The 15,096-nt window shown below is 52.2% G+C and overlaps 1 protein-coding gene across 3 annotated transcripts in view; it reads left to right on the top strand.

Moving 5' to 3' along the window:
- Positions 1 to 15,096, top strand: part of SNF4Agamma (SNF4/AMP-activated protein kinase gamma subunit) — a 64,651-nt gene that overhangs the window by 36,931 nt on the left and 12,624 nt on the right. For all 3 annotated transcript variants that reach the window (XM_011148686.3, XM_011148687.3, XM_011148688.3), the window contains exon 8: positions 3,602 to 3,735. In XM_011148686.3, the coding sequence (XP_011146988.2) occupies positions 3,602 to 3,735 (134 nt within the window). The remainder of the gene's footprint in view (positions 1 to 3,601; positions 3,736 to 15,096) is intronic.

The raw sequence follows: 15,096 nt of genomic DNA, 5'->3' as shown, positions 1-15,096 counted from the left end.
TCTCTCTCTCTCTCTCTCTCTCTCTCTCTCTCTCTCTCTCTCTCTCTCTCTCTCTCTCTCTCTCTCTCTCTTTTTCTCTACCTTCCTCTGTATCTTCTTTTTTATCTTCCTTTCTTTTCCTCCTTTTTTCTCCTTCTCATTTGGCCAAGTATGCCATATTTTGTTTTCTCGGGCGCACTCGGTTACGCAATGTGTTTTCGTACAGGTTACAGACGCGCGCGAAAATTTCTCTCGCTTGTCGCTGAATTCATTGGCAACTACAACTACATTGTTTCGTCACGTATATGTGTTACGTGTATATACAGAGGCGGCAATTTTCCATCGTGACGCGACGTGAGCGGAGACTGCGTGTATATACTCAAGTGATGCGGAATATTAAAAATGCGCATATAATAAAGCAATTATTCGTTAACGGAGAGATATATGCGATCCTATTGCTATCAGTCGCTCACTTTTTCCTCGGCAAAGGTCGTAATTGGAGAATTTATAGATCTTACGTGGACTCTCGGGTTTTATAGATACTCCGCTGCGATCGGACAGAAACACGTATGTGCATACATTTACATGCAAATGTAGAAACATGCGTATGCGCATATTTGTATATAAAAAAAGGTATCCCTCTCTCCCCCGCCCGCCCCAATCGTCGTCGCGCTATATCGTCAATCTCGAATCGTGTCCCGTCCCTCATCTCGTGGCGACGGCTCGTTCGCGATCTTTGGAACGGTTCCATCTTCGGCTCGGCCGCGAATTGCGCTATGCCGCAAGCTCGGGCTTCATAAAGCTCGCTGATTAGTGATATATCGATACAAGCCTCACGGAGGCTCGCCTTGACCCGGCCAGCACACGTAGTCATTACCGTGTCGCGTATTACGAATGCCGCGGTCGGTACGTGACTCGTCCGTCCGTCGTCGCGTCACGTTTGGTCGAAAGCGCGCAAAATCGATTCCGCCTTCGTTCGCGTCTCGCTCGACGTCTCATCGTTTGACGAAGGTATCGAGTGATCGGCCGACGGGGATTACTCAGAACGCGCCTTTCCCATGCGCACTTTCGCTGTCCCGCCGCGACAGGGAAAGTTGCGATACACGGACCTCCCGCGTCAGAGGGTCGCGCGAACAGTGGACGACGAAAAGTTTCTCAGCTTGCGTCAAAAGAGACCCAAAAAGAAGTGATTTTAGAATTCCTCTTCATGTAAGAGGAAAATTAATTGATATAAGAGGGAATCTTCTTGAAATGAGAGGAAGACAGAATAATATCTAATCAATTTTAGATGAATGCTTCACTCTTTAATCGCTTTATGGAAAGAGAAATTCTTTTTCTATAAAATGTTTCGCTTAGAATAGGAGATTATGGGAAAAATCATTTTGCAAATAGAATGCTTTTTTTTCGGGTGCGTTATCGCGCGCGCGCGCGGCGATCCGAACAATTTGCAGACTCCGAACAATTTGTGGCTAACATCCGCGTCCCGCCGCCGCCGCCGACGACGAGGAGGAGGCGACGACGGCGGCGGCGGCGGTATCGCGCGAAATGCACTCGCGAAACAAACACCGCTCCGATAAAGCCCGGGCTATCGCTCGCGAGCGTCTGAGCGCTGAGGAAGCGGATTTAATCGTAGGAACGTGCGCGCGCGACCTTCGCCGGGAGAAAAACAAATTCCAACGGATCAGGGCGCGCTTTCGGGGCAGAGCGGGGGGGGAGGGGGCAGCGGACCGCAACGGTCGAGCTTGCGTTTCTGCTACGTTTCTCGACGGGGGGGAAAAGGAGAGAGAGAGAGAGAGAGAGAGAGAGAGAGAGGAGAGAGAGAGAGAGAGAGAGGGTGGGAAACGAACGCGCGGGGCTCCTTCGTTGTGTTTATTGAGAGCGAACATGCGATGCGTACGGATTTAATGACTGTTGATCGACGGGCGGAAGGGCGGGCGGGCGGGCGGACGGATGGATGGATGGATGGATGGATGGCGAGCGTTCTCGCTCGTGGGAAAGAAATTCGAGTGCGCATCGCCTCGGCCGATCGGCCGATCGAAGTTTGCTCTTTCCAGTCGAACTGGCGCGTTGCGCTGAAATTTCCTAAACTCCTCTCTTTTTCTCTCCCTCCCACGCGGATTTGTATATTAAAAGAAAAAAAAAAGGAAAAGAACCTCCGCAGTCATCTCTCTCGTACGCTCCCATTCGCGCGTTACGCGACTGTCGTTGACGGTTCCTTATGTAAAACGTTGCGCGAGAAAAAGCGAGGTAAAAAGCGGACGGGATGCGATAATTGCGTGAGAGTTTTTATATCGCCTTGAATGTATCGCCCATAAAACACCTCTGACGCGCGTAATCATCCGCCGGAGAGAAAGAGACTGCGGCCGGGTCGGCCGCTTTTAATTGCCACGACGCGCTCGGGGAGCGAGAAATTTTGATGGTTTCGTTGGATTCCAAAGGCGGCGGTTCTTTCTTTCTTCCAGCGAGGACACGTCCGCGGCGCGAGCGATGAGTCAGACGAGCCGCCGCCACATAGCCCTGATCGCATTTCCACGTGTGCATACAGCTCTGAAATGTAAATAACCAGTCACGTTTTACGTAATTCGCGCGATGACAAATTCCGCGCGGCGGCCGGCCGGCCGGCCGCCTGCTCGCGCGCGCACGGCCTGTCTAATGTTGCGCGGCTATTAAAACGTACGGCAATTGGATTAATTGCAGCCGCCGTAACAGGATTGACGATAACAGGATACACGTGATGCATCGATCGGCCGGCTCGATCCCTCCCCCCCCTCTCTCTCTCTCCTCTAGCCCCCTCCCTCCCCTTTCCCCCATCCGTCCGTGTGGCTCACGTTTCGAAGGAGAGACGTGAAAAAGCCCGGCGACGAGGAGGCGGTCTTTGTTCCGTCGAAGCAACTCTGTCCGTGTTGCGCGGAGAAAAAGACTCTGCCGCTGAGCGACTGCAGTTTGCTTTCTCCCCTCTGAGTCATGCTTCGGCAAGAAATATTTTCTTGCTCTCGCGTTGTCTCGAAATATGCTCGTCGTGAATTTCCGGAAAAATCGTTAGCGTATGGCCAAAGGAAGGAATTTTTTTTTTTTTTCATTCCCTTCTCGAGAATGTTATACAACTTTTTCTATCACGAGAAGAGCGTAATTAGAGCTTCTATTTAGAAATATATGAAAAAATATTTCAAAGAGTATATAAATATGTATATTATTGTAACCGAGTATGTATGGTTGAAGAAAAGTGTCGGTTGAGCGAAACAGTTTTTTTCTTTTTCTTTCCTCTTTTTGGACGAAATATGGACGATTCAGAAATTTCCGGTTGAATTCGGCCCAGGATATCGAGCTACTTCTGGGTTGATCTAAAGAGAATTATTCTCCAGTGTTTCCCGTCGAAATTTCTCAATGGTTCACGTTTCACCGGAGAATCGGCTCATCCAAGCAAACCGACTATTTTGCTTCCGCCTACAGGATTCAGGCAGGGTGTGCAGGTTGAGCAAACCTGACGCTTCCGATGGGTCCGCGATGGATTCGCGGGTTTACAGACTCGCCAAGTGCTCGAAACAGGCGTCTCTGGCCCATTTGGTGCGCCAATGGCACCTCGCGACACGCGCGTATACGTTAATTCGCGCTTGCATTTCAGGTGCAATCAGGAGGAGTTCGTTGGATCCCACGGCTCGAAGATTATCCCTCGGAGCACCCGCGATACCTCACCGAGCGTCGGACGCTTGCCTGGATCCAGTTCACGCTGCCATACTCTTCAGGGATGCACGCGGTGTAAGTCGACCTTGGCTGAAACTTGACGAGCGTAGAGCTACCCCTTTCGCCGCCCCCTGGCAAAACTCAGTCGTCGTCGGCGGCTCGTCGCTCTTTTCATTTTTATTTCTCTCAAAGCAAATGACTGTCCGACGATCGACTGACAGGAGTCAGATGTGCGTCGAAAGGATCTGTAGGATCTGCACGTATGCCGAATCAACCCTTTGCACTCCGTTCCTTTCCCTCGGCTAGTCAGAATATGTGGGATGCGTCTGGGAGACGCTATCGACAATAGCGTAACACGTCAGCGTTACTATGTTTATAACGTTTCCGCGGCTCAATCCGCGGCTTAAAGGCTACCCACGGGCAAAATCTCTCACCCCATGTGAACTTTGCTTCGTTCTTATTAAATGTTAAATTATCCGCTGCAAACGGTAACTCCTCTACTTTTCGTCCACTATTCAATAATAATTGAACATTTAATTGCGTTTGTTCGGCTTATTTCTAAAATGAAAAATAAATACCGGGGTGAAATCTCACCCTACGCGAATTTTCCTTCGTTCTTATTAAATGTTAAATTATCCAAACGCGCATTATGCAAACTTATATGCAACTTCTCTCTACTGTTCATCCAATATTCAATAATCATTAAACATTTAATTGCGTTTGCTTGACATTTATCTCGAAAATGAAAAGGATATACGCTGGGATGAAATTTTATCCATAACAGCATTAACGTGATTTTCTCTGTTGGTAGCTTTTAAAGGTTAAACACCTCTTCAGCGTAAATATTCCTAAGATTTATTTCAGTGCATTGTTCATCATCACACATGCATGAATAATGCTAAAAATAAATACGATGTACCGTTTGACAATCACGTACAGTTGACGGCGTTTGGCCGTTTTCACGGAGCTCATGAACGTTAACGCGCTCAATCGATGCACCAAGTCGGGAAGAATAACGCCTAATTACGACGTTATTATTAACGACATCACGGTAGCACGTTTGTTAGCGCCGGCGTATCTAAATCCGCGAATAGTCTGCTAAGCGTTAAGTAATGCTATAATAACGTTTCCCCGAGCGCACCCACGAGAACACAACAACGAAACAGGGTCGCGCGCGGTCGTTGTTTACCTCGACATTTCGCTAATGCCCTGACATATTAACGCATTACGTATTCATGCCGAGTGCAATGGGCGAAAGGTCGGTGCGCAGAAGAGGGACCGGAGGCCGTATAGGGCCGCAAAGGGTTTAAGCGTTTGCGCGTCGCGCGAGCGGAAGTGGATATTGCAGAATTGGACGGACGAAGCGGGCGCGCGTGCGAAATTAGGGATGAACAATGTTCGAAAGTATATCGATGTTTAAAATATAGATAAATAAAAAAAATTGAAGTAACATCGATCATTTCCTTAAAAAAAAAAAAAATCGATTTATCGATTAATTGATTAAATTTATAATGTAAACATTTAAATTGGTTAGCACCAGATTAAACATTGCTAGATAGGTGCGTTCGGAACCGTATCTGAAAGTATCGATATCACAAAAATCCTCTGTTTAAAAAAAAAAAATAAGAATTGGTTGCCGATGTTGAGAAAAAATCATGAAACGTCGACGATTTATTGAGTAAAAATAAAATCATCTGAAAACATCGATCAATTGGAAACAAACTGTCGGTCCTTTCGATCGATCGATGAAAATCGCTCATTCCTAGTTGAAATGCGCGCGCGCGCGCTCTCCGTTGCCGCGGACCGGTAAGTCACGTTCGCCGGACACGCGGTCTAGCCGCTTCCCGCTCTTTCTCTCTCTCTCTCTCTGTCATTTTCGTCATTGCTGACGGATACGCGACGATTGATGACGCGTTGCGGAAGCGTGCGCGCGCTTCCTCGCGAAGAAGCGAGACGTGCACATCGTAATCGCAATCGATCGATCCCGCGGCGACTACTTGCGCGAATATGGGTCACACGAGGAGGAAAGTTTACCGGCTACAAGGTCGGGGGTGCATCCTTTTTCTCCGTCGCAGTCTCCGCGTGAGTGACAGCGCAGGGGTGGAAGGGGCTGGTTACACTCGTGGGATACTCGACGATAAAAAGTCGCGGCGTCTTGTAAACAAGGTTTGCACTAATTCGCGACTCAATTTGTCGCGATGACTCTAAAGAGGGACGGGGCGGGATGAGGGCGGCGCAGGAGCGTCGATAAGAGAGAGAGATGCCGCGTTTTCCGACTACGAGTCAACTAGACCATCTGCTTTACCGTGGCGCGCGTCGATAGGTGAGCTCCCTTTTTACCAGCGAAGTCACGCGAGATCTAGTTTGTTGACGGCGGCGGTTCCTCGCCAGCCAGTCAAGTCGAAAGCTCTCTTGCAGTCAACTTCTCGCGTCCTTTTCTCTCGGGGAAGGAAGCGAGACGTTCTGGCGCGCGCGATGTTAGGACATCAATCACACTTTGGCTCAGTCGCAAGTCGCACATCTCGCTTCTCAGTGCGCCTCATCTTCCTCCCTCTTTCTCTCCCTCAGAGCTTGGTTCCCTCGCGCTCTCTCTTTCTCTCTTTCTCTCTCTCTGTGTGTGTTTGAATACTCGACGTCGGTTCGCGGTCTTTCTTGCTGCGCATTCACGTGCTTATCGAGCGGTTGCTCGACAGGTAAAGAGAGCGAGTTGTCGAGCGCGTTTGTGTCCGGTTTAAAGATCGCTAAGCGCAAATGTGCTATTCCGATTCCGCTGACATTCCCATGACCGGGGAAGTAACGTGTCAGCCGATGACATCTTCCCTCTTGCTGCCCTTGCCGAGCGAAAGACGAAGAGGCGCTTCGACGTAGCGATCGCTCAGGATAACGCGGCCTCTCGCCGACGAGAGGCCGCGCCGCGCACATCGGCGAGGTACGCACATATTAACCGACGCGCCGTGAGTTTCATACGCAACGCGTGCAAGCCCGCGCAAGCTCGAGCGCGAGCGCGAGCGAGCTGCCGCCGCCGGAGGCCCCGTCTAGCCCGCGCGGGCGGTGATCCAGTTGAGCACGAGCGGTGTCCGCGCGAGGAAGCCGCGGCGTCGAGCACGTCCCGCGGGTTTACACGCGCGCGATCACACGCGAGCCGAGCGGGGAGCCGTCTCGTTTCTCGGAGAACGGAATCGTCGAAAGCTCATCGGGGCGATCGCGATGAACGGCTGGCACGGTGAGGAAGCAGCAGGAGTCGTCGCGCAACAACGGCGACCTGTGACACAAGGTCGTGCGGGAGAGAAGCTCGCGACTCGAGCGCGCTCGTCGCGAGCTTTCGCTCGGTGAAGCTCGCCGGCCAAGTGGGGGCTTCTTGTTCGCGGGAGGACCAAGGACGCAGGAGAGCGACGGAGCGGCGGCGGCGACGGCGGCGGCGCGCAGTGAAATGTCGGTTTTGACGGGCGCGCTTCTCCCTCGCGGAAGGATCTTCTTCTCGTCGGAAGGATCCGCGACGCGCTGGCGAGGATTAATCGAGACGTTCCTGGACTGCGACTAATTCACCGCGACGGTTCCCCTCCCCCCCCCCCGGGTCCGGCGAGAGCGCGAAGAGAGAGACCCTCGGCCGGAGACGAGTTTTCGTGTTCTCGCCGCCGCGTACGTCTCGCGCGTAATTAGGAGGAAGTGTCAACGGCCCGTAGGTATTCGCGACGGGACTCGCGGGCGTTTCAGTTCACCTTCAATCGCCTCCATCCGGAGGACGGAGTCTAGGGTAAAATCGCAGCCTGAGAATTCTGCCGAGTCCGAGTTGCCGAGGAATTCCAAGCGTTGGAAATAATGTATGCAAAGCGCAGGAGATCGCGACGTTTCCGACGTGGCTGACGGCGAATTCACCGGGTGATTCGCGCGACTTGAAGATTCCTCCGTGGTCGTTTCGATCGAAGATAAAACTGACGTCAGGATCTTCGCTCGAGTGTTGAACCGAAGTTTACATCTCGCTCGCTGAAGATTCAAACCGACGACGCGATCATAAACGCGCGCGAAATCGTACGCGAGGTTGCGGCTCGTGATAAATTCGTAGACTAACGAGTCGATTTAATCGGAAGCTCAAAGTAAACACACCGAGATCTCTCCGTTCGGACCCGACTGAAGTCTAGTTTTCAGCCGTTGAACATTCAAGCGTGCATAAAATAAAAATAATACGCGAAAAAATCCGCAATCGCGACTGACGATTCGCGCGACGAATCGGTACTCTCGATCTCCCCCCATTCTCCGAAATTAAGCCGAAGATCCCCCGAGTCGAACCTAGTCCAGGATCTCCGCGAAGCAGGCGAGGTCTGTCCTCAGATCGTGAAAAGTCCTTAACGGCAAAAATAATAATAGGCGAAGCGCAGAAGAGGCCGCGAATCTCGCAGGATGACGAGCGAGACGAAGAGAGTTTCGCGCTCGGCAACCCTTGAGCTCGCTATCTCCATCCCTCCCTCCCCTCCCCTCCCCCTCGTAGCCAGCGCTGTGTAAACGACGACACAAACACTTGTTGCTAGAGCAACGTGTGTACATTGTTACCGCGGACGAGCGGGCGGGCGGGCGGACTCGCACGTACGCACGCACGCACATGGCGGTAGCTCGTGTAGAAGAAGAAGAAGCAGCAACGTCGGATTAGAGTCCCTCGCGTTTTAACAACCTTGACCCACACCTGCCTCGCCTCCCCGTCACCCCCAGCTCGCCGGGCGACGGGGAGGAGCGCGCCGAGGTCGGCCGCGCGCGCGGACTGTACATTGATCTCTTTCGAGACCCGCCCGAGACCGTCGGCGGCGTTTCCTCGGCGAGCCGGCCGGTCGGCCGGCCAGCCAGCCACGTGGAGCGAGGAAAACAGGTTTCCGCGTGCGTGTTGTTCACGCGGAATACGCAATTTTTATTGCGTCACAATCGCGCCGCCGTGACAATGATGGACGGCGCAGCGCCCGCGCGACTCACTCGACTGTCGTGTCGAGGATGCAAAGTGGTGAATCGGTAGATAAACGCCCGGCGGCGGCGACGACGACGACGACGACGACGACGGACGACGACGACGACGACGACGCGCAAAAACGTAAACAATCGGAGAGAAGCGGCAGGCGGCGGCTTCATCGGTTCATTATTCGTCTCGTGATTCATGGCGAGTGCTCGTCTACGATCGGCCACTTGTTGACTTATCGCTCTGCTTGCGTTTTTCTGTCTGCGCGTTTCACTCGGACGACTCAATTTCGCTTACGCTTAGGCTATCAGATTTGCGAATCGGTGCGATGCGGAACGAACACATTTGCGACGAGCAAGAAGAAAAGGCTGCTGGGGCAAAACACCTCTGTCTGTCTCATCTTTCCGAACGTCAATTTTCAACCGCCATGTTTTACATATTTCGCACATATAGGCTGTTGATCCTCAAATAGTTAAAAGCCCCTAGCGGCGAAAATAATACATTCAAAATTAAAAAAGAAAATGAAATTCGCCTCCTGCGCTTCGTGCATATTATTTTTGCTGCTAGGGACTTTTAACTCATCTGAGATGATGACTTCGCCTGCTTCGCGGAGATCCTGGAGATTCGACTCGGCGAGATCTTCGGCTTAATCGGAGAACGGAAGAGAATCGAGAATACCGATTCGTCGCGAATCGTCTTTTGCGTTTCATTTTTTTGAATATTGAATGTTCAACGGCTGAAAAATAAACTTCAGTCAGGCCCGAATAGAGAAAGATCTCGGTGACTTTATTTTGGGTTTTCCATTAAACCGATTGGGGATTTTCACAACGGCAAAACTCGTCAGTCACGGTTGCGGTTTTTTTTTTTTTTTTTTACACGTTTCGCGTATTATTTTTATGCAAGTTTGAATGTTGACGGTCGGGCTGGAATAGAGAGATCTCGTTGATTTTATTTTGAACTTTCAATTAAACCGATCGGGGTGGAGCGAGTCGGCTGACGCGCTCCGAGCGAAAACGCCGCGCTTGAATCTCCGGTTGCGTACTCCCCCCTCCCACGCGGTCTTGTTCGCGTTAATGTCCAAGCTGTTTGTAAACAATCGCCACTTCCAAAGTATATTTAGCGCGACGGCGGAGTTCTCGGCGAGACGGGCTCGCTCGCGGCGGGCGGCCGCCGCGTGTCCGCGACTGCGAGATAAACGCGGATAAAATTGTTCGCACGAGCGGAGATAATGGTGCTGCACGCGTGTGCGACGCGTCGTATTTATTCCCAGAGTCGGCCGGATAATTCGACGCGAGCTCGGCTGTTCGCCGTCCGTTGCTTGGCGAGCGCGCCTGTGTGTCTGTTTCGGCGCGAATCGCGCATACGTCAAGCATATAAAAACGTTCGTTACACAACGAATTATCGTAGCCATGTCGTGCTGCCCCTCTGCAACGCCTCTCGCTCTCTCGCGAGAGAGGAGAAAGAGGATCGGCCGAATCGAGAGACGGACGGACGGGTCGGTCGCTGGAGAGTCCGCTGGAGTCACGGGAGACGGAACTTCCGGTTACTCCCCGAGACCGAGTCGCGCGCCGATTTGGAATCTCGGCCGAAACCGACCCGCGTTCGACCCGCTGAGAGAGAGAGAGAGAGAGAGAGAGAGAGAGAGAGAGAGAGAGAGAGAGAGAGAGAGAGATCAAGTTGCTCGTTGATTCGCGGCCGTGAACGGCCGGCGGAATTTGCGCGTCGAATTCGCTTACGAGAGAGCCGGACGTTCGCGTTCGCGCTGACTTCTCGCCGTTCTCGTCGTCTCGTTAAACCCTTGGCTGCTAATGGCGGAAATATCCGCGAATTTCACAAAAAGAAAAGAAAACCTTATACAAGGGGGCGATTGGAACAGGACGCCATATTTCTATGTTTTCAGGATCGCCGGTATTTCGTCATTAACAGCTGAGGGATTAAGGCGGCCGCTCGTGTGTATGTGTGTGTGTGTGTGCGCTCGCTGCGACCATCTTGCTTGATGACGTCGGAAGCGAGAAAATGCATGCTCGAAATGCTCGCGTCCAAGCGAAGAAATACGGCCCGAAAATGACACTTGCGATCGACCGGTCGCGCCTAAAAATACTCCGGCCACTTTCCCCGACGATCGATAAATTACCGTAAAATTAACGTGACGTTGCGAGCCAGCTTTTCTCGCGCGTTCTGTCGCGTTAACTTCACGCTAATTTATTGACTGTTGGGGCGAGAGGAAAGTGCTCACACGGAGTGCTGCGCGAGTGTGCTCTCGGTTGCTCGGTTGCAAGCGCGCGCCGCTTTTGTACTCTTTTGGATCCCGTTGTTTCCGCGCACCTTGCTGGAGGTCCTGAATCAAGATGGCCGCGCGACGAGTATCAAAGAGTCTCATATATACGAATGTATACATATATCAGATAACCAAGAGCGCGTTCGTGCCGTTTTGTAATATGTGTTTTAATTAATATATGCAAAAGTTTAAACAATTAATTTCAGTAAGCGTCGCACGCCGGCAAATTCTCCGTTGATAAGTTTTTGTTTGGGCATAACTCCACTTTTAATTGGTAATGTGCGCATCTGCTGTTGGGCAGTGACAACACCTAGAAACGGCACGAACTTTCTTGGTTACCAAATATACAGGGTGAGGAAGAAGTATGCAGATCCTGAAGAATCTGCAAACATACAAGTTTTTTCGGAAAAGTGTTTTTCGGATAAAAGTTGGGTTTAAGGGAAATCCATCTCCACTGATCTTATCGGTTTGATCTTGAATGGCGTCGCCAAGGCCAGTACAAGGTGAAGTGAAATTTTTTAAACGCGGCCCTCAATTTTATTTATTTAATTATTATTTTTTTTTTTTTTTTACATATTTGTACAGCTTCTGTTGAGACGTTTTCAGAACACTGTAACAAAGCTTCCTTTGGTTAAAAATTTTCTGAGATATTTTTAAATTTGTCATACTTTTTAATATAAAATATGAAGTATCTTGTAAAGTAAAGGAGGACGATCCGGCCCAAAATGCGGGCAAAATTTGGAGTAGCTGCGAAGAGAAATATTTTTAAGTAACTCCTTAAATGTTCGTTTTAAAAGGGTAGATTTTTCTTCGATTTCGCTCTGCGATACTTTTCCCTCACCCTGTACGCATATATGCATATATATATATATATAAAATTCCACTCTCGCACCCAGAAAAAAGTATTCTATTCGTAAAGTGATTCGTAAAATGATCGTCTCATATTCTAAGCGAAGCCTCTTACAGAAAAAGGATTCTTCTTTCGATAAGGCCGATTAAAGTGAACCATTCATCTAAAATTTATTAGACGATCTCTCTTATATCAATTAATTTTTCTCTTACATGAAGAGGAATTTTGAAATTACTTTCTTTTTTGTGGGTGCGATCTCTTTCTTCCTCCTCCGTGTTGGACGCGAGAAATGCGTCGTCGCTTCGCGCACCTCGATTCGCTCCGCGCGTCACGCAAGCGAGAAACTTTTCGTCGTCTTCTTCGCGCGACCCTCCGACGCGTTTTCGCGCTCGCGCAGCGAGAAACAAATATTTGCCGTTCTAATCTTTATCCTCGTCGGCCGCGCGCGCGCGCGCGCTCGCTCGGCTCGCTGAAATATTTAGCGAACATTACGAGCCGATTCGCCGATGGCGCGCGATAAGCCTCGCGGCTTTTATATCACGCGCCGGGCGTCTTCTCGGCGAGCTCGCGCGCGCGCGCGCGCGCGAGGCACCGCCGTGCCGCCGCCGGCGGCGCAATGATGGAATTTTTGGCGTGGGCGTTTCATTTAAATCCGGATTCTCCCTTGCCGAACGCGGTCGCCGTTGCGAAATTCTCCGCGAGGATCGACCGGCTGGCCGGCTCGGCTGAATTTCGCGAGAAACAGCACGAAAGGCCGCTCTCTCGCGCACGTGGAGATCCCGTTGAGTTTTCGTTCTTTTTTCCTCGCCTCCAGCGGCGGCGTCGGCCGTGCCTCATCAACAAGTTGTTGCATCGAACGCCGCGTGTTTCTCCCGCCGGCCATGACGCACGAGCACTTTTTTATCTTACTGCGGCGGCCTTGTGGTGGATATGTCGCGAGTAGTCGCATCGGAACTCTGTGTCGTGCGCCTACACATTGTTGCAAAAATCCGCTCGCAACGCCTCTGCGGCGCGGCGATAAAAAGAGCGTGCGCGCGCGCAAGAGAGAGAGAGAGAGAGAGTGCGAGTGCGAGTGCGAGGCGAGCACATTGCGTCGTGCCGCGTAACGCTCCGGCTTAACTGTTTCTGCACGTTCCGTTGCAGAAATGCAGAGAGCGCAGCTCCAACGCGCCGACGCTAACGTAGCCGACGCGGCTAATTAATTCCGATACATTAAATAACCGATAAGAAAGAAATGCGCCGCTTCTCGAGCCGTCCGGCGGTGGGGCTAGTCGCGCGGGCTGCTGATCTATCGGCTGAATTTCCGCCTCGTGCTCGTGTTGTACGTTTTGCGTATTTTTAGAGCCGGCCAGCCTCCTTCTCTCTTCTTTCCTCGTGACGGAACGCGAGACGCGAGTATCGATTCCGCCGTGGTATCGTCGTCGCCGTCGTCCGTGTGTCGCCAAATATCAATTTTTCTCGGCGATATACACAAAGCGGGCCGAAGGCTCTCGGCGCCGCCTCTCTCTCTCTCTCTCTCTCTCTCTCTCTCTCTCTCTCGTTCGTTTGTTGTACTTGTTACGTGTGTCGTGGCATGTGCTATCTATCGCCTTACTATTCTTGGCACGGATCGAATGAGCTAGTCGGGCAAGTTGGAAAAAGACGGGCGTAGCTCGAAGGAGGAGAAAGAGGAGGAGGCGCTTTCTAACGGGTGATCCGCCGTTCGGAACGACACCGGCTGATTTTTCTCCTGCGAGCGTCGCCTCTCGCCAATGGAGCTCTCGGCCTTGCCGACGCGCGGATACAGATCCGTCCACGTCGACGAGGACCCGAGCAGAGAAGCCGAAGCAGCAGTAGCACGTAAGCAGGACGGAAATTGACAACTATGATTGGTTCGTTCGCTTACGACTTAAGCCCGATCCACAATGTGCTCTTTGCTTGCCGCTTCTCTTATTCTTCATCTCTCGCTGGCTTGCGACGTGAGATTCAAGTGCGAGCGAGACAAAGAGAAAGGAGCAGGCTTTAGTACTCGAGTCCTTCCGCGCGTCCGGGTCCTACCTAACAGGCAACGTCTCTCTGTTTTTTTAATCGGCCAGCAACGGTTCTGCAAAACGCACACTCGCTTCGTCACTGGATCTGGATATCAACAACGCGTCGCGTCGCGTCGCGTCGCGTTCAGTAGTCGATCCTAAGGCGCCTGGAAAACCGTTTGCTTTTCGCGCGTTGTCGGTTCGCTTTGGCGGCCGTTGCATCTCGGAGAGAAATCAGCTCTTCCTCGAGGAAAATTCTCCGGTTTTGCCGGGAGACCCTGAAAGCTCTGAAAGAAAGCAGCGTGTTTCGCCTTTCTCCTTCTCCTACGATAATCGGCGTCTCAGCTGACCCACGTCACGGTTGACGCCAAGTTGCCCGCGCTTCCCGCGGCCCGTCACTTGTTGACAATCGCGTGTTCCTGGCTGGCGACGCGCCGACGCGCGTCTGGCCGGCCGCGGCGCGAAAGAGTTATGCCACCGTCGAGAATAATCCGAGTGGCCTGGCGCGCACGCTCGCGTTCCTCTTCGCGGCTACCGGAGGTGTTAAGCGACGTGTTAACGCTAGCCGTGGCTGCGCTCGTCACGACTCGATGTAAACATCTCTCTCTCTCTCTCGTCGCGGAGCTGCGCGATCCGGACCCGAGCTGCACCGCGCTGAGTCGGCGATCGGCGGTCGCTGATCACCGTTGATTTCCTCGCGCGCGCACATTCTCTCTCTCTCTCTCTCTCTCTCTCTCTGTCTCTCTGTCTCTCCCGGCGACGGCGACGACGGATAGAAAATACGTGGGTAGAAAAAAAGAAACGCCAGCACTCGATGCCTCACGTGGGCGACGGCGCGATCTATTCTCCGTCGGTTAGCGAACTCGCGTCGCGTCTCGCGAATCGTCCGGTGTGTGTTGTTGCCGAGCCGAGCCGCGCGGACGACGACGCTACGTTTCGTTTCTAAAATAGCCCCCCGTTGTCGGCCGGCGATCGATCGCTCGACGGAGATGCTATTCCGACGTCAGACGAGCGAGCCGACCGGAAGTATCGCCAGGAGCCCGGCGGACGTGGCGCAAGCCACCGGCTCCGGGATTCTCACGAGCTGGTACACGAAGATCACGAACGTCAAGAGGCGACACACCTTCAGTCCGAGGTCCTTGCTGAAGCGAGCGCTGGTAGTACATCCTTTTCTCTCACGGACGCGGATGCGCGGATACGCGGAAGAAAGGTCGAAGGCGCGCGCGCGCTAAGATCCTCGGGCGGGCCGAGGGAGAGAGCGCGTCCTGGACGCGCGAGTACACGCCTCTCTGCTTCCCGAGCCGAGAAACAATGCTTCATTGTGCGATGCTCGTCTGGGAGAAACGGAATCGGACGAGGC

This window comes from Harpegnathos saltator, unplaced genomic scaffold, assembly GCF_003227715.2.
Source record: "Harpegnathos saltator strain DR-91 unplaced genomic scaffold, Hsal_v8.6 scaffold49, whole genome shotgun sequence".
NCBI classification, from domain to species: domain Eukaryota; kingdom Metazoa; phylum Arthropoda; class Insecta; order Hymenoptera; family Formicidae; genus Harpegnathos; species Harpegnathos saltator.
Note: the sequence above shows the minus strand (reverse complement) of the source record. Positions and strands in the feature narration are given on the sequence as shown.